The following is a 25,773-nucleotide window of genomic DNA, read 5'->3' as shown; positions in this document are numbered from 1 at the left end:
GCCTGCTGCGGAGGCTGGTGACAAGGTGACTGCCCCCCCGCCACCCGGCTGTTCCAGGGTCTCTCTGGGAGGTGGTCTCCCTCCTTGGAGAAGAGCTGGGCCAGGAGTCAGGACTGGGTGTGGGCGGCGGCAAGCTGGGGGTTCCCCGGACTTCAGTTCACCCTCCTGGAAAACGGGTGTGAGTGAGGGAAGCCCCTTCCCCGAGAACCCCTGCGGCCGTCGGTCCAGAAAACACCTGCTCCGTGGCTGACAAAGCCCCTCTCGGGGCTCCTGGCGGGGAGGGTTGTTGTGGGGGGGTCCCTGAGACATGAGAGGCCGCCAGCGCGGGACCCTCTGCTCCGAGGCGCACGTGCGGGTCCGGTGACCACGAGGACCTGATCCGTTCCCTGGACACTCCTCCCAGATGAACGCAGCCGGGGCCCCTGGAGCCGCCCAAGTCCCACGGGCCAACCTCCGTCCCCCCTGCGTGAGCGATGACATCCTAGGTCGCTGGAGACGGGTTTGCAGGTTCCTGGGGTGGCTGGGGAGACTTAACACTTTCCAGCTCTGCCGAGGTCTGACATGGGAGTGGGGGGGGTGTGTGGTTGGCAGGACCAGGGTCCCTCCACAGGGGCTCCGGGTTCCCTGGCTCACCGCTTGGTCCCGACCGCTCTGCCTCCGTTGTCGTGTGGGGCCATGTGTGTGTCTCCCGTCTTATAAGGATGCCTTTGATTGCGTTTAGGCCCAGCCTAGATAACACAGGATAACCTGTAAGGTAATGTCCAGAGCTTCGCATGGATTCTTTGAGTTAAAAGGGCACATTTTTTGCTTCTGAAAGTTTTCCCCAAATAGCAAGTCCACACTCTCCAGCAAACTGTGAGCGGCTTAAAGAGAATGCTCTCCTTCCGCTTGGGTTTTGTTTCTCCGAAATGACCGAGCTTCGGTCTGCACTCTGGGAGTCTCCGTGTTGAGTGTTCATCTCAGCTGCTGACAGTCATAAATGACAAGCACAGGAGGGACAGAGAGCAGGAGTCTCACCAACCTCGTAGCTGGGAAACCAGGTAAGTTTCAGGTTCTGCTTGTGCTTCAGCCGGGTGGCTCCATCATCTACAAAACGTCCGGACTTGGCCAGGCTGGACCCACACTCACACCCACGCTCCAGCCCCGGGGCAGGTGCGTGATGGCCCACCCCAGCCGGCTCCTGCTCTCTGTCTGAGCCTCGGGCACCTGGGGTCCCTCCCTCCCCGCTGCCCTGCTGGGAACACCTACCCCCGCGCCCTCCCTTCCTCCTCCAGGACCACATCTTGTCTCCGCCCTTTGGCGAGTCGCTGCTACACCTCTGCCTTTAGCTGCAGGTCCTGCAAATGTTCCACGAACGCTTCATCCACGACCCCAACAGACCCTAGGATGCATAGCGGCAGCAACAGCCCCTCCACGCTAGTCCTTTCTCACTAAGCCAGGATGCCGGAGGGCCAGAGATTGGCATCAGTTTGGAGCCCAGGTTGGGCACCTCTGCAATGCCAGTTTATTTTCCCATCCCTGTCCCAAGATGGCTGCTGCAGCTCCAGGCGTCACAGCTGTGTCAAGGCGGGAAGAGGAGGCATGGCATGTGTCACCTACACTTATTCCTTCTTCCAGAAAAATCGAAACTTTACCCTAAATGCCACTGGAGCCTCATGCTTACTTATTATCAGCTAGAAGCAGCCAATCGTAGCTGTAAGAGACGAGGGGAGGGTCTCGTCCTCTACCCTGGACACGGGTAAGGTTGAAGGGGGCTGGGAACCACTGGTCCCCTCAAAAGCCCTGCTGATTTTTTTCTAGAGATGAGAAATCTGGGTTTGGAGAACAGTGTGTCCTGGCCACACGGGCCAGTGAACCCGCCCACGATACCCCTGCCTGTTCGTGGACGGGCTGGCCTCCCTGACGACGAACCCTGCCTCCAGGGGCACAGTTCAACCTGAGCCCCTGGGTTGCAGCCCTCCATGCTACCCCCGCCCCCGCCGCCCACTTTAAGGGGGGCATAACCAGTGACCCACAAAAGGATGGCAGTGCCTGGTCTTGTGCCTTGCGCTTGCCAGAATCTTCTTCCTGACAGCTCTGAGCCCTACAGGGACCAGCGTCCTTACAGCAGGCAGGGCGTTGCTGAGATCTACAGGGTCAGCATGGGCTGGGGGTGGGGGGGGCAAGCCCTCGTGGAGTGAGGGTGGCTGCCCCAGGCTGGTGGGCAGGGGACCAGATGGGGAGCAGGCCTTCTGGGGGCCACGCTCTGCCTGGTCCAAAGGGCCCCTGAGCCCTGCACTCAGCAGATCCCAGAGGTGGGGAGAAGGCTGCAAGTCCCCAGATCTGATGGAGGTGGCCTTGGGGAACCTGGGGTCATGGCTGAGGTCTGCCCCTCATCCCCAGATCTCCCCCAATCTGTGAGCAGGAACGCAGAGGGTGGGAGGGGAGGCCGGGGGTGTGCACAGGCAGCTCCCACCCAGAAGGCGCTAGGCGCGCCCGGCCGCCTGTGCTTCTACGCTGCACAGGTTGGGGCCTGGGCAGATGAAGCCCCGCTGCCTGCAGGGGCTGCTGCTTGCCCCCAGCTGCTGCACAGGAGAAGGATGGGCCCCGCTGTCCTGTCTCCCTACTTTCAGAAAGAGGAGGAGGTTTTGATTTTCCTGAGACATCTCAGGTTTTTAGGTATCGGCAACTGTAGGAAGCAGCTGGCCTCCGCTTCCTCTTCCCAAGGCCTCGCTAGATACAGGCGTTTCCACGCACTCGTCAGTGAAACACAACTCTGCTCTCTGGGTTAAGAGGAGCCAGGGAGGACGCACGATGTCCACAGGCGCCCCCAGTCCTCCACCTGCTTCCCTTCCAGCAGCCTCCGGAGGCCCTCCCTGCCTCTCACCTCACGCCGGATGGAGGTTACTACTTGGCCAAACGAAGCATTGACAGCTCATAGATGCTGGCCTTGACCCTGTGCAGAAAAAGACCCAGGAAAGGGTTCCTTTGTCCAACATTCGTGAAGAACGAGCCAGCAGCTGTCATCGGTGAGACCCTCCTTCACTCGGTCCAGGGGGTCGGGTGAGGCCGCAGAGCACTGGCCACTGGGTGGTACCTCCCACGGGCCCAGGGTCAGAGTGGCTGTCAGAGGTGTGTAAAGGGGCATGAGTGTGAACAAGTGCGTGTGTGTGTTCAGTGGAGCTCGGAGACGTGGTTGTGAGGGTCTTCAGGCTTGGGGAGCTCCCTGACGCCTGTTCGGAGGGCCTGGTGCAGACGCAGCGCAGGCCTGGGCTCGAATCTGACACTGACGTTTGGTCCAAAGGCACCCGGTTGGCTGGCACGTCCATGTGGTGAAGCGACAGCGACGGTGCTCACCCCAGGACGGAGAGGTGGTGACTCAGGACAACTTGCCCCGTTCCCCAGGCGCGCCCAGCCAGCGCTGCAGCCACTCTGCTTCTGGGGCCTGGACGAGCTCCCCTCTCCTCCTGCCCCCACCCCTTCCCAGCCAAGGCCAGTCCAAGTGTAGGAGAAGCCTAGGACGTGCCAGGCTGCCAGGCTGCCAGGGCCCTAGAGGACCCCTCTGGCCACCCAGCCCACAGAGCTGACACATGCCCATCCTCAGGTCTCTGTTGCCAACCTCTTCCTTGAGATGGGCTGACCCTTCCATTTGGGGCTCAAGTTTGATGGGCCTGGAGCCTCCCTGGAATGTTCTAGAAAGCTGTAAAAGCCTCGGGACCAGGCTTCAACACCTCCAGCCTGAGGTGACCGGCAGCAGGAGGAAGCAGTGGTGTTTGAGTGTGGACTGCAGCTTGGCTGACAAGCTTCTTTTTTGGGGGGACAGTGACAGAAACCTTTTGTTTGCCTCCATTTACTTCTGATAGCCAGGATATTTGCTGACTGCTTCTAGCCTCCTGGCTGCAGCAGCTCCACTCAAGGGCACCTGGTTGGTGACCACAAGCCTGGCCTTGGAAGTCCGGAGGCCCTCCTCGGTCATGTAGGATGCAGAACACTGGGCGGTATCTGGACTAGAACTTTTGTCAGTTACGTGACAGTCTTGACTCAAAGTCTTACTGAGTGGTCAGTGAATGACTCAGGCCCCAAGAGGCCTGTGCATGAGTTTGGAAGCCTTCCCTGCTCAGGAGAGACTTGGCTCCCCTGATGCCTCCCCTGCACCTCAGCCCTCTGTGTGCACCCTACACCTTTCCCTGAACCCCCTGTTCCTATACCCCATCTATAGCCCCCAGGCTACTCCCCCCCCACCCCTGGGAGCTGTGATAGTCAAGGCTGGGGTGAGAGGTACCAGGGGCACCTCCAGACACCAGGAGACCCAGAAGGGAGGGGGCAGCCTCAGACCCAGAATGGAAATCTCTAAAGGTGAGACACAGGACAATGAACCCCGTGTCAGCTATGAGTCTTAAAGCAGGACTTCATACTCCATCATTTGGAAATTGAGGGTGGGGACAGAGGACGACCCCTAGAACCCCCCCCCCAGAACCTGGGGCGCCCGGAGCCCAGGACGCAGGCAAATCTAGGGGTGGGTAGGGTTCCCAGGTGGGGCAGGTCCCCAAGTGAGGGAGGGTCCTCAGGTAAGCCCTGGGGCGTGTTTCGACTTTCCCAACCCCTTCTCCAGGCTTCCTTGGCGGTTTCCCCACACCCGACGGAGGTCCTCGGCCCCGGCCCCGCCCCAGGCCCCGCCCCCGGCCCCGCCCCCGGCCCCTTCCTCCGTCCAGCGCGCAGGCGCGGGCGAGCGCGGGCAGGTGCGCGCCGTTTGAAAGCATGGCGCCGGCGGCGCGGCTGGTGCTGTGTGAGGAGAAGATCCGGGAGAAGAGCGGCCTGGCGCCTCACTGCGACCTGGGTGCGCGCTGGGCGGCGGGCGGGCGGCGCTGGCCGGGGGCACGAGCTTCCCGCCTCGGGGGTCTGCGGTCGGTCAGGCCCGAGGGGCCAAAACGCTCCCGCGCGGCTACCGAATGGTCGCGGGCCTCGAGGGCGAGGGAGCGGGTGGCTGGCCGCCCCGGGGGCCGGGCCGGGGGCGGGTGAGTCGGGGCCGGGCCGGGGGGGCGGGGGTGGGGGTGGGGGTCGCCCTCCGGGAGCGTGGGGAGGAGGGAGCGGATCCCGCCCCGAGGGAGGTGGGGCCCGGGGGTGCCCCGTGCACGCCCGGCTGGCCGAGCCCTTTGAGGGGTGCTTTTTGCGTTGCTCGGTAAGACCGCTTGGGTGATGAAGTGGGTTAGATGGGCTTTCTAATCTAAGGCCCGAGCGCCCTCGTCTCTGAGGACCAGCCCGTCCTCCTCCTGTGGGTGTTTTCCTGGACGCGGCCCCTCCTGGGCAAGGGTCTCTGTCCCTGGGCTCATGACGGGTATTGGTCGCTAGTTTTCTTTTTCCCTGTTTTTGTCTGGTTTGGGCATCAAGGTAGTGCCGAGCTCATGAAATCGCTGGTAAGTTGTTTTCTAGAGGAGTTTGTGTAAAATTGATGCTGAGTTTCCAGTGAAACCTCCTGGGCCTGGACGTTTCTGTATTTGAAACTTTGAAATTACAAATTCTCCAGTTGTTATAGAATTATTCATGTTATCAACTTCATTTTAGGTGAGTTACAGTTGTCTGGGGTTTTAGGAAAACAACTGATCCTTTTCGTCAAAGTTGTTAAATTTATATGTATAGAGTTTGTGGTATTTCTTTGTTAGCCTGTTAATGTCTGTGGTCTGTGTGATACTCTTCTATTCTTGCTATTGGTCATTTTTGTCTTCTGTCTTGGTCTTTGTAGAGGTTTATTAATTTTATTAATCTTTTCAATGGGCTAACTTTGGAGTTTTCTCCATTGGTTTTCTGCTTTCACATTTTATTGGTTCTATATTCTTTATTCTTCTTTCTCCTGTTTTGCATTTATTTGCTCTTTTTCTCAGTTCAGCAGATGGAAGTTTAGATTACTAATTTGAGACCTTTTTATATAACGTAAACTTTTAGTACTAAAAATTTCCTTCTAGGAGTTCCCGTCATGGCTCAGTGGTTAACAAATCTGAGTAGCATCCATGAGGATGCAAGTTCAAACCCTGGCCTTGCTCAGTGGGTTAAGGATCTGGTGTTGCTGGGAGCTGTGGTGTAGGCTGGCAGTTGTAGCTCCAATTGGACCCCTAGCCTGGGAACTTCCATATGCCACTGGTGCGGCCCTAAAAAGCATAAAAAAAAAAAAAATTCCCTCTAGGCACAGCTTTAGCTGCATCTGCAGGTTTTGTTGTATTTTCATTTAGTTTGCTCTTTTTCATGAGTTCTCTTGACTTCCTTTTTGACCTATGGATTATTCAGAAGCGTGTCTTTTCATATTCATATGGAAATTTTCTTAGGTTTTTTTTTTTTTTCTGGTCTTTTTGCTATTTCTTGGGCCGCTCCCGCAGCATATGGAGGTTCCCAGGCTACACCGCAAGCAGCTCACGGCAACGCTGGATCGTTAACCCACTGAGCAAGGGCAGGGACCAAACCCGCAACCTCATGGTTCCTCGTCGGATTCGTTAACCACTGTGCCATGAAGGGAACTCCTCTTTCTTTCTGTTATTGATTCTGGTGTAATTCCATGATGGTCAGAAGACATACTCTAGGGAGTTCCTGTCGTGGCTCAGTGGTAGTGAACCAGACTAGTATCCATTAGAACTCCAGTTCCATCCCTGGCCCCGCTCAGTGGGTTAAGGACCCTTAATTGCCGTGAGCCACAGTGTAGGTTGCAGATGCAGCTTAGATCTGGTGTGGCTGTGGCTTAGGCCAGCAGCTGTAGCTCTGATGCAACCTCTAGCCTGGGAACCAACATATACCACGGGTGCAGCCCTAAAAAAACAAAAAAAAAAAACCCACCAAAACAAAAAAAGAAAACATATTTCATATGCTCTGTACTGTTTTAAATTTGTTGAGGTTTGTTTAATGGCCCAAGACCTGGTCTCTATTGGTAAATGTTCTAAGAGCACTTGGGAGGAGCGTGTCCCCTGTCACTTACTGGAATGTAAAATTCCGTTTGATCCTGGTGACTTAAGATGTTGTGCGGGTCTTTTATGGCCCCGCTGATTTTCCATGTAGTGATTCTGTTAATTACCAGGAGAAGAGTATTGAAAATTACAACTATAATTGTGGAATTATATTACTGTTTTCACTCTTTATGTTTTGAAACTGTGCTGTTTAGTGCATACATTTTTAGGATTTTTAAGTCCTCTTTTTGGAGTGACCTTTGTAGCATATGTAATATTTCTCCTTATCCCTGATAATTTTCTGTGGTGAGACATCTGCTTTATCTGATCTTAATGTAGCCGCTCCAGCTTTCTTTGGTTTGGTTTGCAGGGCATATCTTTACCCATCTGTTTACAATCTCATTTTTAAACTACCTATATCATAATATTTGAAATGAGTTTCTTGTAGGCCGTGTATATTGTATATTATTTTTATCCACTGCCAGTTTCTGTCTTGTATAGTGTATTTAGACCATTTACATTTAATGTAAGTATTTTTAAGATTATTTTTTCCATTACAGTTGGTTTACAGTATTCTGTTAATTTCTACTGTGCAGCAAAGTGACCCAGTCACACATACATATACATTCTTTTTCTCACATTATCCCCTATCATGTTCCATCATAAGTGACTAGATATAGTTCCCTGTGCTGTACAGCAGGATCTGACGGCTTATCCACTCCAAATGCAATAGTTTGCATCTGTTAACCCCAGACTCCCAGTCATCCCACTCCCTACCCCTTGGCAACCACAAGTCTGTTCTCCAAGTCCATGAGTTTCTTTTCTGTGGAAAGGTTTGTTTGTGCCATGCATTAGATTCCAGATATAAGTGATATCATATGGTATTTGCCTTTCTCTTTCTGATTTACTTTACTTAGTATGAGAGTCTTTAGTTCCATGTTGCTTCGAATGGCATTATTTTGTTCCTTTTTATGGCTGAGTAATGTTCCATTGGGTGTATATACCACATCTTCTTAATTCATTCATGTGTCAGTGGGCATTCAGTTTGTTTCCATGTCTTGGCTATTGTGAATAGAGCTGCAGTGAACATAAGTGGTGCATGTATCTTTTTCAAGGAAAGTTTTATCCAGATATATGCCCAGGAGTGGGATTGCTGGATCAAATGTAGTTCTATTTTTAGTTTTCTGAGGAATCTCCATACTGTTTTCCACAGTGGTTGGACCAATTTACGTTCCCACCAACAGCGTAGGAGGGTTCCCTTTTCTCCACATCCCCTCCAGCATCTGTAGACTTACTCAAGAAGGCCATTCTGACAGGTGTGTGAAGTGGTACCTCATAGTAGTTTTGATATGCATTTCTCTAATAATGAGTGATGTTGAGCATTTTTTCACGTGCCTGTTGGCCATCGGTGTATCTTCTTTGGAGAAATGTCTTTTTGGATCTTTTGCCCATTTTTCAATTGGGTTGTTGGCTTTTTGCTGTTGAGTTGTGTATGCTGTTTGTATGTTTTAGAGATTAAGCCCCTGCGAGTTGCCTCATTTGAAACTATTTTCTCCCATTCTGTAGGTTGTCTTTTTTTTTTTTTTTTTTTTTTTTTTTTTTTATGGTTTCCTTTGCTGTGCAAAAGCGTGTCAGTTTGATTAGGCCCCATTGGTTTATTTTTGCTTTTATTTCTGTTGCCTTGGGAAACTGACCTAAGAAAACATTTGTACAATTTATGTCAGAGAACATTTTGTCTATGTTCTTTTCTAGAAATTTTTTGCTTTTTGGAGGACCACACCTGCACTATATGGAAGTTTCCAGGCTAGGGAAGTTTCCAGCCTATGCCACAGACACAGCAACGTGGGGTCCAAGCCTCATCTGTGATCTACACCACAGCTCATGACAACACCGGATCCTTGGCCCACTGAGTGAGGCCAGGGATCGAACCTGCATCTTCATGGATACTAGTCAGATTCATTTCTGCTGCACCACAACAGGAACTCCCCTGAGGGTTGTTTCTGATGGATGTGGATTCGGGGTTGAAAGTTCTTTTCTTTCAGTACTTGAAAAAAGTGGCAGTTCTTTGTTCAGGACCCCATAGTTTCTGAAACCCCTGCCATAGGAGCTGTTTTCCAGAGGGAAAAGCAAAGTGTCTCTCCCTCTCGTTGCTCTCAAGTTTTTTTCCTTGTCAGTAGTGTTCAGAAGTTTGACTCTGATGTGTCGGGTTTTTGCCTTTATTCTGTTTGTGGTTTTCTCAATTTCTTAAATGTGTAGGTTTATGTGACTTTTTCCAATTTGGGAAGTTTTCGGCCATTCTTTCTTTTTTTTTAATTACTTAGTGAATTTTATTCCATTTGTAGGTGTACAACAATTATCACAACCAAATTTTACAGCATTTCCATCCCAAACCCTCATCCCTTCCCCCCACCCCCCAACTTGTCTCATTTGGAAACTGTAAGTTTTCCAAAGTCTGTGAGTCAGGATCTGTTCTGCAAAGAAGTTCATTGTGTCCTTTTTTTAGAGTCCACATGTCAGTGATGGCATTTGATGTTGGTGTCTCATTGTCTGACCAACTTCACTTAGGATGTAGGTCCATCCATGTTGCTGTAAATGCTGTTATTTCTCTCCTTTTCATGGCTGGGTAATATTCCATTGTGTATATGTACCACATCTTCTTTATCCACTCCTCTGTCGATGGACATTTAGGTGGTTTCCGCGTCTTGGCTATTGCAAATAGTGCTGCAGTGAACATCAGAGTACATGTGTCTTTTCAAGTCATGGCTTTCTCTGGATAGATGCCCAGGAGTGGGATTGCTGGATCAAATGTAGTTCTATTTTTAGTTTTCTGAGGAATCTCCATACTGTTTTCCACAGTGGTTGGACCAATTTACATTCCCACCAACAGTGTAATAGGGTTCCTTTTTCTCCACCCCCTCTCCAGCACATATTGTTTGTAGACTTTGATGATGGCTATTCTGTCTGGTGTAAGGTGGTACCCCATAGTGGTTTTGATTTGCATTTCTCTGATAATGAGTGATGTTGAACACATTTTCATGTGTTTTTTTGGCCATCCATATGTCCTTTTTGGAGAATTGTCTGTTTAGATCTTCTGCCCATTTTTTGATGGGATTGTTTGTTTTTTGGTATTGAGCAGTAGGAGGTGTTTATAAATTCTGGAGATTAATTCCTTGTCAGTTCACTTGCAAATATTTTCTCCCATTCTGTGGGTTGTCTTTTCATTTTGTTTAGGGTTTCCTTTGCTGTGCAGAAACATTTAAGTTTAATGAAGTCCATTTGTTTATTTTTGTTTGTACTGTCATTACTCTGAGAGGTGGATCTGAGAAGATGTTGCTGTCATTTATGTCAGAGAGTGTTTGGCCTATGTTTTCCTCTAAGAGTTTTATAGTGTCTGGTCTTATATCTAAGTCTTTAATCCATTTTGAGTTTATTTTTGTGTATGGTGTTAGGGAGTGTTCATTCTTGTACATGTGGCCGTCCAGTTTTCCCAGCAGCATTTATTGAACAGGCTGTCTTTTCTCCATTGTATATTCTTGCCTCCTTTGTCATAGATGAGTTGGCTGTAGGTGCATGGGTTTAATTCTGGGCTTTCTATCCTGTTCCACTGAACTGTATTTCTGTCTTTGTGCCAGTACCATATGGTTTTGATGACTGTAGCTTTGTCATATAGTCTGAAGTCAGGGAGCCTGATTCCTCCAGCTCCATTTTTCTTTTTCAGGATGTCTTTGGCTATTCTGGGTCTTTTGTGCCTTCAAACAAACTTTAAATTGTTTTGTTCAAGTTCTGTGAAACAGCCAATATTTCTTTAAATTAAAATTTTTATTTTTAGACATACTTTTTTCTCATCTAGAAATTCTAGTTGAAACTTCATGGGGACCCCAATGACATGAATGTTACATTTCTTGTTCTTCTTCCATAGGCCCCTCAGACTCTGTTTATTTATTTATTTGGTCTTTTTTTTTTCTCTCTGTTGGTCAATATATCTTTGCAGTTACTCTCCTTGAATTTTTTCCTCTCTCATCTACATTCTGTTATTGAACTCCCATGGTTTTGTGTTTGTTTCAGTTATTGTATTTTTTCATTTCTGAAATTTCTATTTGTTTCTTTATATCTTCTGTTTCTTTGCCAAGAATTCCTCTTTTCCCATCTGTTTCCAGAGTGTTTATAATTATTCTTTGAAGTATTTTTATACCAGCTGCTTAAAAATTCTTATTTGATAATTCTGGTTTCTTTCATTTCAGTGTTGGTGTCTCTTGATTGTCTTCTCTCCTTCAGTTGGAGATTTTCCTGGTTCTTGATCATTTTTGATTGGTCATTGTGATTGGGACTCTGCTTCCTATTTAAATCTTGTTGCTCAGCACTGCTGTGGCCTGAGTGCTACCTTGTGCTGATGCGGAGGCCACGCCTTGTCACACACACAGCCTCTGCAGGCGCCTCATCACAGCGAGTCCAGTGCAGTGGTCGGGTCCACTCGCCTGGTCCTGGCCCTGGCCACTGTACAAGGCCAGGTGTACGGGTGCCGTTTGCCTTGGTGGGGAGCTAGCGTGGGGCTGAGGTTATCAGAAGTCTGTCCTGTGAGGCCACCTTCCCTGGTCCTTTGATTGTGGACAGCAGGCTTACCCTTATCTTTTGGTCAGTGTCCTTTGGTGTTTCTGTGTGAACAGCTTCTCTGTCACCCGGATTGGAATGTACAGGAGGCCAAACAAAACCAGCTCAGGGCCCTCTGTGCTCGACCATTTTCTTGAGGTCCCCAGACAGCTGGCCTTCTGTCCCCACCCTTCAGGGTTCCTAGCGCTTGCTTCCTGTGTTGTTGTCCCAGGGTTTTAGGTCTAATAAGTGGGAAGGAATAGGGTGAAATGTGTCTGTTCTGTCTTGTCTGGAACTAGAAGCACGAAAAACCAGTTTCACATTTAATCAAGACATGTTTTAGGGGCTCCCATTGTGGCTCAATGGTAACAAACCCCAATGGTGTGCATGAGGACGGGGGTTTGATCCCTGGCCTCGCTCAGTGGGTTAAGGATCCGGCATTGCCATGAGCTGTGGTGTGGGTCCCAGACAAGGCTCAGATCCCACATGGCTGTGGCTGTGCTGTAGGCCGGCAGCTGCAGCTCCGATCTGACCCCTAGCCTGGAAAATTCCATGTGGTGCAGCCCTAAAAAGACAAAAAAGGACTTTTAAAACATAAAAGTTAATGGGAAAATAATTGTGTATCCAGGGAGTTCCTGTCATGGCTCAGTGGTTAATGAATCCAACTAGGAACCATGAGGTTGCAGGTTCGATCCCTGCCCTTGCTCAGTGGGTTACGGACCCGGCGTTGCCGTGAGCTGTGGTGTAGGCTACAGACGCGGCTTGGATCCCCCCTTGCTGTGGCTCTGGCGTAGGCCAGCAGCTGCAGCTCTGATTCGACCCCTAGCCTGGGAACCTCCATATGCCGTGGGAACGGCCCTAGAAATGACCAAAAAAGAAAAAGAAAATTGTGTATCCAAACACAAAGTGTCGTTTTCATTATAGAACTTATTTTTGTGGTGGCATTTGTTTAGCGTTTGCTTGCTGGCCTGCTGCGTAGAGACATAAGGTACACCCAGCGTGCAGCGGGCCTTCACCTGTAAGGACACAGCGAGGTCAGGTCAGCTACTGACTGGCTTTCAGCCTGTGATCCCAGCACAGAGGCCCGCAGCAGCCGGATTCAGAAGCAGGAGCCCCCTTAAGAGGGGGAGAAGCAGGGGGTCGCGGGCAGGGCCAGGGCCTGGGCCTGAGACACTTTGGAGGTGAATAAGCTGGACCTTTAAATGTAGTTCTTGTTCTTTAATGTTGATATTCAAACTTCAAGTGAGGGGCATTTATGTTTGTGACGTCTCACATTTTGAAGTTACTGTATCTTAATTGCAATAATTTATTTTCAATGAAATAATAAAATCAAAATCTCCTGGTTTTCTATTCTTAGCTGAACTTCAGTCATTATCTATTCCTGGAACTTACCAAGAAAAGATTACTCACCTAGGAAGTTCTTTCATGAATTTACTGAGTCTGAAATCTCTAGATCTTTCGCGAAACTCCTTGGTTAGCCTAGAGGTAAGTTTTAGGTTAGTTTCTTAAAACTTAACTGCTCTTAGCAGCAGGGAGAAGTACATGTGTAGAAAGAAGTGCAGTCTGTTTTTAGGACTGTGTGTGCGCTCGGGAACCACACTTCACAGACATTGTCAGTGTTGTGCTGTTTTCTTTGGGTTTACGACGGGCTGCATTTCTTCCGCTTCACGTTACCTCCGCCACGGCCTGGCACCGGCCTGGCACCGAGGAGGCACAGCTCTGAGGCACAGGGTTGTGCCTTTCAAGGTGACGGCCGGCAGACGAACGCGTGGGGGCCCGTCTCCCATCCCCCCTCGTCTGCCGGGCCTCTCTTGGTCCACCTGCCCGTCACCTCCGCTTACATCCGAGGCCCTGGACTGGCTGTGTGTGCCCCCCGGCAGGCGCCGGTTCGTCCCGCCGCCGAGGTCGAGGTGGGAGTGCGGGGTGGACGCGGCCCTGGCCTAGGACGGGGAGAAAGGCGGGCTGGACGTGGCGGCCCGAGAACACGGCGCGTTCCGTGCCCCTGACCCGGGGTCGAGCGCCCGCTCCCATCCAAAGGGGCCCTGAGCCGAGAGCGGGGCTGCGGGGCTTCCGGCGCCGGGCTGGGCGCGGAGCGAGGGCCGCTTGCGGCGGGGCGAGGCCTGGGCCGCCGCCGGCTCGCCGCCCCCTCGGCCCTCCTGCCGAGGCCTGAGTGGCCCGCGGGCCCTGCGGCGGCGGGAAGTGACGCCCCTGTGTTCGTCCGCCAGGGCATCGAGTACCTGACGGCGCTGGAGAGCCTCAACCTCTACTGCAACCGCATCTCCTCGCTGGCAGAGGTCTTCCGGCTGCGCTCCTTGGCGGCGCTCTCGGACGTGGACCTGCGGCTGAACCCCGTGGTCAAGAGCGAGGCCGACTACCGGCTCTTCGTCGTGCACATGCTCCCGGGGCTCAGGCAGCTGGGTAGGCGGCCGCACTCGGTGCCGCCAGGCGGGTGCCTCCTGTGCTCGGGGCCATCGCGCCGTTGACCCTCCGGGAAAGGGAAGCTGATTCCCACTGTCACAGGAGAGCCGCCAGGAAGGTGGCAGGGAACCCGTCCTGTGGCCGGGGGCCCAGGTGTGGGCCAGCTCTCCTTTCCAGCTGTTTCCACACTCCTAGGACCCTCTTTCCTCACATGGGCCCCCGGGATTCGACCTGGTTCTGCATCCACCCTGCAGGATACAGGAGGAGACGTTCTTTGTGCCACACCCTCCCCAGGTGGCAGGCACAAGAGAGTGGGAGGTGCTGCTGGCGGGGACAGCCACCACTTTGGCTCGGTGGCAGTGGCCCTAAAAGAACTGGATCTTGTAGACCAAGCTTCCAGGGCGCCCACCAGCCACGCCCACCAGGAGGGCTGTCCTTGGGGAGCTAGATAGAGCCCCTTCCCACCTGCTGCCCTGCTCCCGGAAGCCTCTCTGCTGTGAGCAGTGTGACTGGGCGTTGCTGATGCCATGTCATGCTTCCAAGGGGAGCTGGGGTGTGAGCCTGAGGGCAGGCTGGCCACGGAGACCCTGTTGAAGGTGGGGCTTAGGGTCTGGGACCCGGTCCTCCTTGGGAGGTGCCAGGTAGTAGCGGCTCGGGCATGTCTGTCGGTTGGTGGTCCTCCTTTGCCCCAGTGGTGGTGGGCGTGGTGGGCGTGATGGGCGTGGGCTCTGGGCAGCCTAGCTGAACTGTTAGGCTGCACCTGCCTGGGCCTGGCAGCACCAGCCCCCAAAAGCACACTGTTTCGTTTCAAACCTACTTAGAATTTCCACTTATAATTTTGATTTTTAGTTCCTTGGGAGGATGCAGTGCTTGTGTTCTAACACTTACTTGACTAGCAAGTATCTCTTAGGCAATTGAATTTGGCCCTTTTTCAGAAGCCTTGCAGTCCTTCTAAGAAGTGTGTGCAGTCTGCAGTCATCAGTCATGACTTTCCATTTGTCATAAAAGTCTAGATTCAGGAGTTCTCGTTGGGGCTGAGCAGGTTGAGAACATGACATAGTGTCTGCAAGATGCGGGTTTGATCCTGGCCTCACGCAGTGGGTTAAGCATCGGGCATTGCCACAAGCTGCAGTGTAGGTTGCAGACACAGCTTGGATCCAGCGTGGCTGTGGCTGTGGTGTAGACCGGCAGGTGCAGCTCTGATTTGACCCCTAGGCCAGGAACTTCGTGTGTCATCGTGCAGCCATAAAAAGGAAAAAGCAAGCTTAGATTCAGAGTCTAGACGGCTTGGGTGGGAGGCGTTCCACACGTGGAAGGGGCTTCTGGGCGTGAGAAGGGCGGATCCGTGGAGTCTGCTGGGAGTCGGGGAACGCAGAAGGAAGGGCCCTGGGCTGGGCCGTGGAGGGAGCACCCCACGTGGGCCTAGCCGGGTGCTGCAGGGAGGAGAGGGTCTGGTTTGGGGGAGAAGGTGGGTGTGCGTTTGCTTGAGCCACCCTAAGTGCGTTTAGCGGGAAGCCGTCCAGAGAAGGGCGCTCGGACAAGGGCTGGGGAGCCGACTCAGCGAAGTCCAGGCGAAGCGAGGAGAGCCCCGTGTTGTTGGCACAAAGGCCCGCCCAGGCCGGGAGGGAGCCTGGAGCCAGGAGACCTCCGACCAGCGCAGCGGACAGGACAGGGGCCTTGAGAGGACGGCAGGGTCACGCCTGCTGTGAAAGCGGACACCAGGCACCGCCTCCTTGCCCCCTTGTCACTGCCATGGCAAGTTCTCGAGGGCCACCCTCAGTGCTTGGGAGGGCGCCCCCTGCGCTTCTGAGGAGGCACAGTTGTGGACGAGTGGGGTCCTCTCGGGCCCAGGCTGCACGTGGGGACACTTAAACTCGGCTCCACCTCCTCCTCCAGTCCCGAGGACCTGAGGATGCACAACACGGCTGGGATCTCCGTGCCTGGGCGTGTGCTGGTCCCCCGTGGGCTTCGTGTGTTGGGGGAGGGAGATGGGAAGGACGTGCCTGCGAGTGCACGGGCGTATGGGTTTTCTTTCTTGCCTCCAGGGCATCCGAGGCGCCAGCCTGGTGCCAGGCGCTGGCCCTCTGGTAGCCCCTGAGCCCAGCCCTGCTTTCCCGGGTCTGCCCCCTGCTCTGGGGGACGCATTGGTGGGGCAGCCGTCCTGGTCACGTGTCACAGGCAGGCCAGGGGCCCCTTCACTCCCAAGGGAGGCCGGCGGGCGGGTGCCCTGCAGGGTTTGGTCCCAGGGCCCGGCGCCCGCCCCGTGGCCGCCTCTGCTAGTTTCTCTGGCATCTTCTCCCCCAGATGACCGCCCTGTGAGGGAGCGCGAGCGCACAGCGTCCCAGCTGCGCTTTGCCTTGGAGGAATCGCCGGACTTAAAGCAGAGCTTCCCAGCTGTTTTCAGAGTCGAGAGGTACGAACAGGATCCAGAGGCGCGTTGAGTGTTGATGGAAAGATGCAGACTCGCGGGTTACCTGAAGCTCTAAACCGAGGAGCTGCAGCTGGTGGCCTCCAGGTCCAGACTCGCAGGACAGGGAGGGAGGCCCGCGGGTCCGGGGGCTGCGGCGGGCCCAGGGCCATCTCTCTCCCCTTGGCCATGTTTTCTCTCTGTTCCTTTTTAAAATCTAAAATGTGTAGTAACGTGGTACGTGGAAAACACGTAGCCCCAAAGGCCTGTGGTGGGAAGAATTGTCCCTCCCGCGGAGGCAGCCACTTGCCCCGCCGGTCGTTTCTGCTGCCGGGGTCCGTTGGAGTCGCTTTCTGGTCTCTAAATGATGAGATACTTGCCGTTTCTCTCCGACTGAGCGCTGAGCAGACCTGGCAGCTGCGGGAGCCCCTCCTGCCCACCGGCCGTACCGTTGCTGGCCCCGCTCCCTCTGTGTCCTGCTTCTCGCCGTCTCCCGGTTCTTCATCCCGAGCTTCAGGTCGTCGGGGTGGCCAGTGTTTGGGTAGGTTCCGAAGCCAGGGCGTCTTCGTGTGTGGTTGACGCCAAAGGGTGGACGTCAGTCGGCGGTCGTCGCCTGGCTTGCATGTGCCAGGACTGCAGCTCTGTTGGCACCGTTTTGTCTGGTCTGAAGCTTGCAGTGGTTTTCCTTTTTTTGTTTGTTTTTGCATCATACGCCTTATAGCTTATCCATAAATTCCTCTAACGTAGGGGCCAGCGACTTTCTTTGTAAGGGGCTGGAGAGTGAATCTTTTCGTCTCTCTTGGACCCTGTAGTCTGTGTTTTGACTCCTAAACCTTTCGTGTGTGGTGTGAAAGCAGCTGTAGGCAACGTGTAAACCAGTGACTGTGTTCCGGTGAAACTTCAGCAGAGGCAGCCAGCGGGTCGGGTTTGCCCGGAGGCCGTGCTTTGTCCACCTCTAGTCTGATGGCTTAAGATCCGGTCCGCTTCTCTGGGGTTTCCTCTTTCCTCAGATGCCTCCCTTGGAGGCCCTCCCCTCGATTCTGTGTGTCAAACCAGACTAATTTCTGTGTAGACCGCTGCACCGGGTACCCTGCAGAGTGGTCTGAAGGTCATGAAACCCCAACCCCCAACATGATGGCTTTGGAAGGAGGGCCTGTGAGAGGCGGTAAGGTGGTGACAGCGGCGCCCTCACGAGTGCACTCGGCGCTGTCGTCCAGGAGCGCCCCCGAGCCCCTTTCACGTCTGTGCGCCCGAGGTCACGCAGGCCAGTCTCTGACTTGGTCCTCCTCTGATACTGAGTTGCCAGTTCCGGCTTTTCCTTCCTGTACAGTTTTAGAATTCGTTTGGTTTGTCCGTATCCACAAGATCCCGGGCGGGGGGTTTGGTCGGGGTCGCGCTGAATGCAGATGAGGTGGGGAAGAAGCGGGCGTCTTGACGTCCTGAGTCTTCGTGTTCCTGAGCGCGGACTCGCTCTCCGCTTATGTGGCTCCTTGACCCCGCTCATCAGAAGCGTGCGTTTTCCTGACGGAGCTGTGGCACACGTCTTGTTAGATCTGTACCTTAGCGTGTTGGGGTTTTTGAGACTAAGGTAAGGTGTATTGTGTTTTAATTTCAAATTCCAGTTGTCCGTGGCGGGCGTGGAAGAGAGCATTTGACGTGCACCCGGCTGACAGCGACAAAGTGCCACGGGCAGGGGGGCTTAGAATAGCAGACCTTACTGACGTAGCGTTCGTGAGGCCGCAAGTCCGAAGTCAAGGTGTTGGCAGGGTCCCTGCCTTCTGGAGTTTCTGAGAGCCTCCCTGCCATGACCCCAGCTCCTGGTTTTGCTGGCGATCGTCGGGGTGCCTTGGCTTCTGGCCTCCTTCCAGTCCTTCTCGTCCCCTGCCCGGTCCTCAGAGAGCTCGCCATCGTGCACGTCTGTCCTGTGTCCCAAATCCCCCTCTTTGAAAGGACACCTGTCTCATTGCTTGTGGCGCCCCATCGTGGCCTCCTCTAGACTCGGTGACCTCTCTGAAGACCGTTTCTGAGCCAGGTCACATTCTGAGCTGGGGGGCCTGGGGCTTGCACAGTGCGACCCATGCTTCTTCAATTTTGCAGTCTTGGTGTAATCACTGACTAGTCCCAGGAGTTTTTGTTTGTGTGTTTGTTTGGGTTGGTTCTTTGGGATTTTCTGCAATAGATGGAATGTCATTTGCCTTCCCAACCTGTATACCTTTTGTTTCCTTTCCTGTCCTGTTGCCTTAGCTGGGACTTCCGGTGTGGGGCGGAGGGACGTCCGTGCCTCGTCCCTGATCTCAGCAGGGTAGCAGCTGGTTTCTCACCGCCAAGTATGCTGTGCGTTGTGGGGTCCGTGGGTGTTCTTTATCAAGTGGAGGTGGTTCCCTTTGGTTCCTAGTTGACTCACCACCTCGGTCATGAGTGGGTATTGGATATCGTCACATGCTTTTTCCGCATCTGCTGATGTAGTCACACGACTTTTCCTTAACCTGCTGATGTGGCGGATTACATCTTTCAAACGTTGAGCCAGCCACGCACACCTGGCACAGGGCCTGCTTGGTGGTGTAGCTTTCCCTCATGTGTTGCAGACTCAACGTACGGACACCCTGTTGAGGATTTCTCCAGCCAGTCACGGGAGATACTGGTTTGTAGTTTCCTTACACTGTCTTGGCTGGTTCTGATATCAAGGGCATGCTGGCCTCATGGAATGAGTTAGGGTGTATTCCCTCTGCTTCTGCCTTCTAGAAAAGATTATGGAGAATTGGTATAATCTCTTTCTTAAAGTTTGATAGAGGAGTTCCCATCGTGACGCAGTGGAAACGAATCCGACTAGGAACCATGAGGTCGCGGGTTCGATCCCTGGCCTCGCTCAGGGGATTAAGGATCCAGCATTGCTGTGAGCTGTGGTGTAGGTCACAGATGTGGCTTGGGTCTGGCGTTGCTGTGGCTGTGGCGTAGGCCGGCGGCTACAGCTCCAATTTGACTCCTAGCCTGGGAACCTCCTTATGCCACAGGTGCAGCCCTAAAAGGACAAGAGACAAAAAAAGAAAAAAAAAAATGTTTGATAGAGCTCACTGGGGCCCTCAGCCAGACCTGGTGCTTCAGGACGCTCTTAATAATTGACTCAGGTCTGTAATAAATACAAGTCTGTTCAGATTATCCGTTTCTCCTGGTGGGGGTTTTGGTAGACCGTGTCTTTCCAGGAAGCCTTCCGTTCCATCTGGGAGATCTTATTTGCGGCATAGGGTGGCACAGTGCCCCCTCTTGACGCCTGTGGGACCTTGAGTGGTGCTTCTCCTTTCAACTCCCGTATTACTCATTTCTGTCTTTTTTTTCTTGGTTAACCTGGCACAGAGGTTTTTCAATTTTATTCATCTTTCTTTTTTTTTTTTTTGGTTACACTCGCAGCATATGGAAGTTTCAGAACCAGGGATCAGACCTGTCCACAGCAGCAACCCGCGTCACGGCAGTGACAACACCAAGTCCATAACGTGCCAAGCCACCAGGGAACTCCCTTATTGACCTTTTTAAAGAATTAGCTTTTGGATTGTTGATTCTTTTCCTGTTTCAGTTTCATTGATTTCTGCTGTATTTTTATTGTTTCTTTTCTTCTTCCTGCCTTGGATTTGTGATTTTCTTAGTTTCCTAAAGTAGAAGCTTAGATTATTGATTTTAGATCTTACTGTGTTGTGATATAAACCATCAATGGTATAAATTCCCTTCTCTGCATCTCAAGTTTTAATAAGGTATGTTTTCTTTTTCATTTGGTTCATAATATTTTTATTTTGAAATATTTTAGTTCAGAATATTTCTTTGACCCATGTTATTTGGAAATATGTTGTTTAATCTCCAAGTTTTTTTGAGATTTACTAGTTATTTTTCTGTAGCTTATTTTATTACTAATCTAATTCCATTGTGTCCTAAGGGCAGATACTGTGTGAGTTCTGCTCCTTTAAGTTTGGAAAGGTATGTTTTATGTCCCAGAATGTGGTCTGTCTTGGCGAGTGTTCCCTGTGAGCTAGGAAAGAATTGTGCCCTGCCATTGTTGGGTGAGGTGGTCTGCAGATGTCACTTCATCCAGGCGACAGAGGGTGTTGAGTTCGGTGTGTCTTTAGCGACCTCTGCCTGCCAAGTCTACCCCTTTCTCGTGGGGCGTTGAAGTGGATCCGTCCATCTCTTCGCCAGTTCGCGTGCACGTCGTGGGTGCTGGGTCTCCTCCGGGAACTGGCCCTTGGTCGTCAGGGGGCGTCTCCTAATCCCAGCGCTCTGGAGCCAGCCCCGTCCGGGGGTCATAGAGCTGCTTCCGCTCCCCTTGGATTAGGGTCAGCACGGCCTGGTTTTCTCCGTGTCGCTTTGAACCTACGTGTCTTTGTGTTTAAAGTGGGTTCTTCAGGCGCCATGTAGTCGGGTCTGGCTGATGGTCTGCCCTCCTCCAGGCCCACTTAGACAGTTGATGTGGGGAGTGATCGCTGATGCGTTTGGGTCAGTGGCTGCTGTGTGGCTCTTTATGCCTGATGCGCTTGTTCTTTGCTCCTTTTCTTGTCTCCTGCTCTCTTTCTTCCTTTTGTGGTTTTACACGAGCATTTTAGGATTTCATTTTCTCTCCTTATATCAGTTACACTTTTCTTTTCTGAGTGGTTGCTCTATAGTACATGGTACAGGCAGGCCTTGTTTTAGTGCATTTTGCTTTATTGTGTTAACAGATAGTGTTTGTTTGTTTGTTTGTTTGTTTTTAACAGAGTGAAGGTTTGTGGCCAGCCTGCACTGAGCAAGTCCACTGGTGTCGTTTTTCCAATAGCATTTGCTCCCTTCATGTCTCTGTATGCTCACTCCATGGCTCTCTGTCACATTTCGGTAATTCTTGCAACATTTCAAACTTTCTCAGCTTTTTTATTTGTGATGGTGGTCTGTGACCAGTGATCTCTGATGTTGCTCCTGTGATCTGCTGAAGGCTGAGATGATAGTTAGCATTTTCTAGCAATAAAATATTTTTAAATTAAGGTATGTACATTGTTTTTGTACCATAATGCTATTGGTCACTGAACAGACTACAGTATAGTGTAAATACAACTTTTAGATGCACTGGGAAACCAAGAAAATCACGTGACCCACTTCATTGTGTGGTCTGGAACTGAACCCACAGGGCCTTGGAGGTCCGCCCCTAAACAGGGGGTCCCAAACCACATCCATACACTGTCCGCTTCGCAAATAGCGTAGGTCCCCTATAATGACGAAATATTCCTACTTCTTCCTCCCGCCCCTTGTGTCACTTCTGTCCATGGTTCCATTTATACCTACGCTTCTGTCCTGCATATGATACGTGAACATGCGTGACTGCATTGTTGCTGTTACTTCAACCAAACTGTTGTCTGATAGATCAGGTCAGAAAAGTAGAAGGTTTATTCCGCCTTTACTTACTCCTTCTCTCTAAAGAACTTCTTTTAATGCTTCTTAGGAGGTAGAGCTCCTGGTAACAGGGTCCCTCAGTTTTTATCTGAGAAAGCCTTTATTTCTCCTTCACTGTCGAAGGATAATTTTGCAGGGTACAGAATTCTAGTTGGTAGGTTTTTTTGTCTTGACAGTAAATATTTCACTCCACTCTTTTTTTTTTGCATGGTTTCTTAGGAGAAGTCAGATGTGATTCTTACTCTTCCATAACTGGAGTTTTCCCCTCTGGCTTATGTCAAGATTTTCTTTCCTTGCCTCAGGTTTTCTCCTGTCTGAACATATTCCTTGTTGTAATCTTTGGGGCATTTATTGTACCGCTGTTCTCTGAGCTTCCTGGTTCTGTGATGAGTTGGAAGTCGTTGAATATTTCTTCAGCTCCCGTCTCCCTCCTCCTGGTTTTCTCATTTGGGTGTATGTTTCATTTTTTGTGTGTCCATGTATTTATTTATGTCGTCTTTAATTTGATGCAGCAGTGCTCTATAGCTTATCTGTTCTTGATAATCGCAAAGCTCAGTTACCACAGAGTTTAGATGATCTGGTCCAATGTCCTTATTATCCACAAGGGACAGTGGTGACCCAGAGAAGCTGCATGTGTCCACTGTCAGGTTTCTGTGGGCAGTCACCTTCTGTCTGCAGGGATCTGGAAGATTTTTATGAGTGGACAACAGGCAGTGCTCTTGACCTCTCCAAGTATGATCAGGTGCCGTGCGATCACTGCTCTCGGTATGTGATTGAGTGCCGTTTTGAAGAGTGGTTTCTCAGCTGCCTTTGTCGGCAGTGGGGTCCCCTCTGCATGCGTGCATTCACTCTCTTCTAAAACGCCTCACATTTCAGTCGTTAGGGAAATACTTTTACTTCATGTGAAAATAGAAATTTGATGCAGTGCGTCCTTGAACTTTCTTGGCCACGTGTGTCACGTTGGGGACATGCAAGAGGCTGGCAGGATGGAGACGCCGCCTGCAGCATCCATCCTTGAACAGATCCTGGTGGGTGACGGGGTCCCTGCTGAGTCTGTGCCGACCTCACCGTGGCAGAGCCTCTGGCTCCTCCTCCTCCGCAGAGACCTTGTGTCGCCCAAGCTCGGCCTCTGTCCAGTACTGGAGACAGTTTTGGGGCAAGGAGAAAAAAGAGCCTTAATGCTTTGCCAGGCAAAGGAGGCCACAGCAGAGTAATGCCCTGAAGACTGTGCCCTCCTTTGGGAGAGATTAAGAAGTGGTTCGATGGTGTGGGAGTGGGAAATAGGGCTGCAGATAAGGATCAGGATAGATGCAAGCTTGCATTCTTCTTTAGAGCTGGTGTTTCGTGGTCCTGGGACTGGTTCTGGTGGTCCTCCTTCTTTCCGGCAAGACGGATGCTTCGTCGAGGAGTTAATGTCTTCCATTCGTTGGCGGTTTTAGTTCTGCAGAAAGGCTCAAAGACATTGCCATGTATATTCCTTGAGGAGGAATCAGGACTCTGCTCCTCCCTTCCCTGGCCAGCCGCTGCCCTTGGAGCCCAGGGAAGGTCCTGGAGGCTGAGGTGTATTTTCCCTCAAACAAGACAGTGGGCCACTCAGAAAGCTCGGGCCCAGCCCCACCAGGCCCTGCCCCGTTTCTCTGGTGGCCCTGCTGGCTGTGCAGAGTCGGCCTCCTGGGGCCCGTGCGGGCTGGGGCGCTAGCACAGGTTTGCTTGTCTTTGCAGGCGGTGCCCCTCCAGGGCCAAGGGTCCTGACCCCTCAGCCAAGAAGTGCTTGGTGATGGATGCAGACGACGAGGCGGTCCTGAACCTCATCGCCGAGTGCGAGTGGGACCTGAGCAACCCCCCTGGCAGCATGAGCTCCAGCCAGAGGGAGCCGGAGGCCAGCGTCCAGAGCTCCCACGGTAGGCTGCTCCTCCCGCTGGAGGGCTGGCCGGTCCAGCACGTTCTGGGGGGTTGGCATCGCTGGCTTCAGGGTGCACAGGCACCCTTTTTAGAGGACTGACCTTTAAGTGGAGGGTCGTGATGAGGTCTGTGTGCACTTACACTTGTCAGCAGTTGGGACCGTGGGAACAGAGAAGACGTCAGCGCGGGGCGAGTGTGGGGCTGTTCGCACGTGTCCCTCCGCAACCCGGCTCTGGGGGGTTGGTGGGGGGGGCACGTGGTGCCGGAGCAGACGAGGGGGAACGGCCCGCCCGCCCCTCCCGAGTCCCCTTGCGGCTCGGGCTGCCCTCTGGGCCCAGGCCCTGTGCCTGAAGGGCTTCCCGGCCGGCCGTTGCTGGGACGCTTCCTCCAGGCCTCGTGTGTGATCTGCAGCTCTGTTGCTGCTGCTCGGGTGTGGGTTCCTGCGGCTTTTCATGAAGACGCAGCGGCTGAGGCCTCCCTGGAGCATGTCCGTCGCGGGCTGGCTGGTGTCCTGGGAGTGTGGGTTTCTCCCGGTGGTTTTAGGTAGCATTTCCCGAGACAAGGGACGACAGCCTTGTCATGTGCTCACTGTGTGATGCTTGTGTTCCCGTCGGCTCCCTCCCCTTTTCTCTCCTTGCTGCTGAGTCGGAAGACTTCCCGCGGTGTTTTCCTCAGATGTGAGTTCTGCACATTTGCTTGTCCTGTGGCCTGCTTTGCATGTTTTTGTATTATTATCGTTATTGTGTATTTGGGGGCTGCCCCTGTGGCACATGGAAGTTCCTGAGTCAGGGACTGAATCCGAGCCGCAGCTGTGACAGTGCCGGATCCTTCGACCCACTGCGCCAGGCCAGGGATCAAACCCGTACCTCTGCAGCGACCTGAACCACTGCAGTTGGTTTCTTAGCCCGCTGCACCACGGCGGGAACGCTTGCTTTTCTTGGGCCGCTCCCGCGGCATATGGAGGTTCCCAGGCTAGGGGTCGAATCGGAGCTGTGGCCACCGGCCTAGGCCAGAGCCACAGCAACGCGGGATCCGAGCAGCCTACACCACAGCTCACGGCAACGCCGGGTCCGTAACCCGCTGAGCAAGGGCAGGGGTCGAACCCGCAACCTCACGGTTCCTCGTTGGATTCGTTAACCACTGCGCCACAACGGGAACTCCCAGGAACGCTTGCTTTTCTTTTTAAACAGTGCTTCCAGGAGGCGTTTTCCTTCGGTGAGGTCCCTGCCGTGGTCTGCGCCTTCCTGGGGCCTGCTTTCGGGCGCGCTGCCCTGTGCGCCTGAGCTCCTCCGCCCACAGACCTGACGTCCCGTGGGTCGGTGTTTATGGTGCAGTCCCGAGGGATTTATGGGGGTGGCGTGAGACGGGGGTCAGGTTGGCCATCTGCCCCCCCACAGAGACCCAGCTGTGTCACTGCCATTTGTAGAAAAGACGGGCTTTTTCCTCGCTTGTCAATTCAGTGGCCGGAGCCTCGGCTCTCCTGACCAGGGGCTCTTGCCTCGATTCCTTGGCCGAGCAGCCGCCCCTGAGTCGGGCTGGGTCAGGCTGGCGGGGGTGGGGGAGGCGGCGCTGGCGGCGGGTCGCTTCGGGCCGGGCTGGGGCTCTGCAGCCCCTCGGCCTTCTTGACCTGCCCCAGGCGGTCAGAGCCTGAGGGAACGGAACTGAACTTGTCAATGTTTTAATGCCGCAGAGTCGCAGCATGTGTCGAGCCCTCGGTTGGTGCAGCAGCAGTGCGGGGACTCCCTGAGGAAGGGCCCCGAGAAGAGGCGGAGCCCCCTGCCCAGGACGGGCGGTGCGGGGCCCAGGCTGTGGGACCTGCGCCCTCCCCGCTGCCTCCCCGCGTCCCCAGGTGAGCCCAGCCTCTGGGCGGCCGCTCCCCCCTTCTCGAGCGGGTGTGGGAGGCTCTCGGGGCCTTAGGAAGCAGCTGCTGCACGAGGCAGCTGACGTTGGAGCTGTCCCCGGTTTAGGTGCTTTTCACTCACACACACGGCTTCTTCTGCACACGTAGGCCCAGGGTGTGACAGTAGGTTCATTTAAACACTGGAGACGAGGGGAGTGAAGTGAGTGAGTTGGGCGCGTGGTCTGCCCACGTGTGGGAAGCATCAGGAGCGTCCGGCGTGGGCGCACCTGGCCCTTCCCAAGCTCGGCCGG

At 53.1% G+C, this 25,773-nt stretch overlaps 1 protein-coding gene and 1 long non-coding RNA gene across 6 annotated transcripts in view; both read left to right on the top strand.

Annotated features, from left to right (window-relative positions):
• On the top strand, positions 1,796 to 3,410 carry LOC110257225. Its single transcript, XR_002339536.1, has 3 exons — positions 1,796 to 2,135; positions 2,840 to 3,008; positions 3,284 to 3,410. It is a non-coding gene; the product is annotated as an uncharacterized LOC110257225 (long non-coding RNA).
• CEP72 (centrosomal protein 72) overlaps positions 4,708 to 25,773 on the top strand; it is a 32,217-nt gene continuing 11,151 nt past the window's right edge. For 4 of the 5 annotated variants that reach the window (XM_021076670.1, XM_021076668.1, XM_021076666.1 and 1 more), the window contains exons 1-6: positions 4,712 to 4,816; positions 12,850 to 12,977; positions 13,718 to 13,910; positions 16,215 to 16,323; positions 23,443 to 23,621; positions 25,313 to 25,471. In XM_021076670.1, coding sequence (XP_020932329.1) covers positions 4,738 to 4,816; positions 12,850 to 12,977; positions 13,718 to 13,910; positions 16,215 to 16,323; positions 23,443 to 23,621; positions 25,313 to 25,471 — 847 coding nt within the window. In that variant the 5' untranslated portion in view covers positions 4,712 to 4,737. Of the gene's footprint in view, positions 4,817 to 12,849; positions 12,978 to 13,717; positions 13,911 to 16,214; positions 16,324 to 23,442; positions 23,622 to 25,312; positions 25,472 to 25,773 lie in introns of all 5 variants that reach the window. The other variant, XM_021076669.1, reaches the window with a different exon arrangement.

This window comes from Sus scrofa, chromosome 16 (assembly GCF_000003025.6).
Source record: "Sus scrofa isolate TJ Tabasco breed Duroc chromosome 16, Sscrofa11.1, whole genome shotgun sequence".
NCBI classification, from domain to species: Eukaryota; Metazoa; Chordata; class Mammalia; order Artiodactyla; family Suidae; genus Sus; species Sus scrofa.
This window is presented reverse-complemented; position numbering and strand designations above follow the sequence as displayed.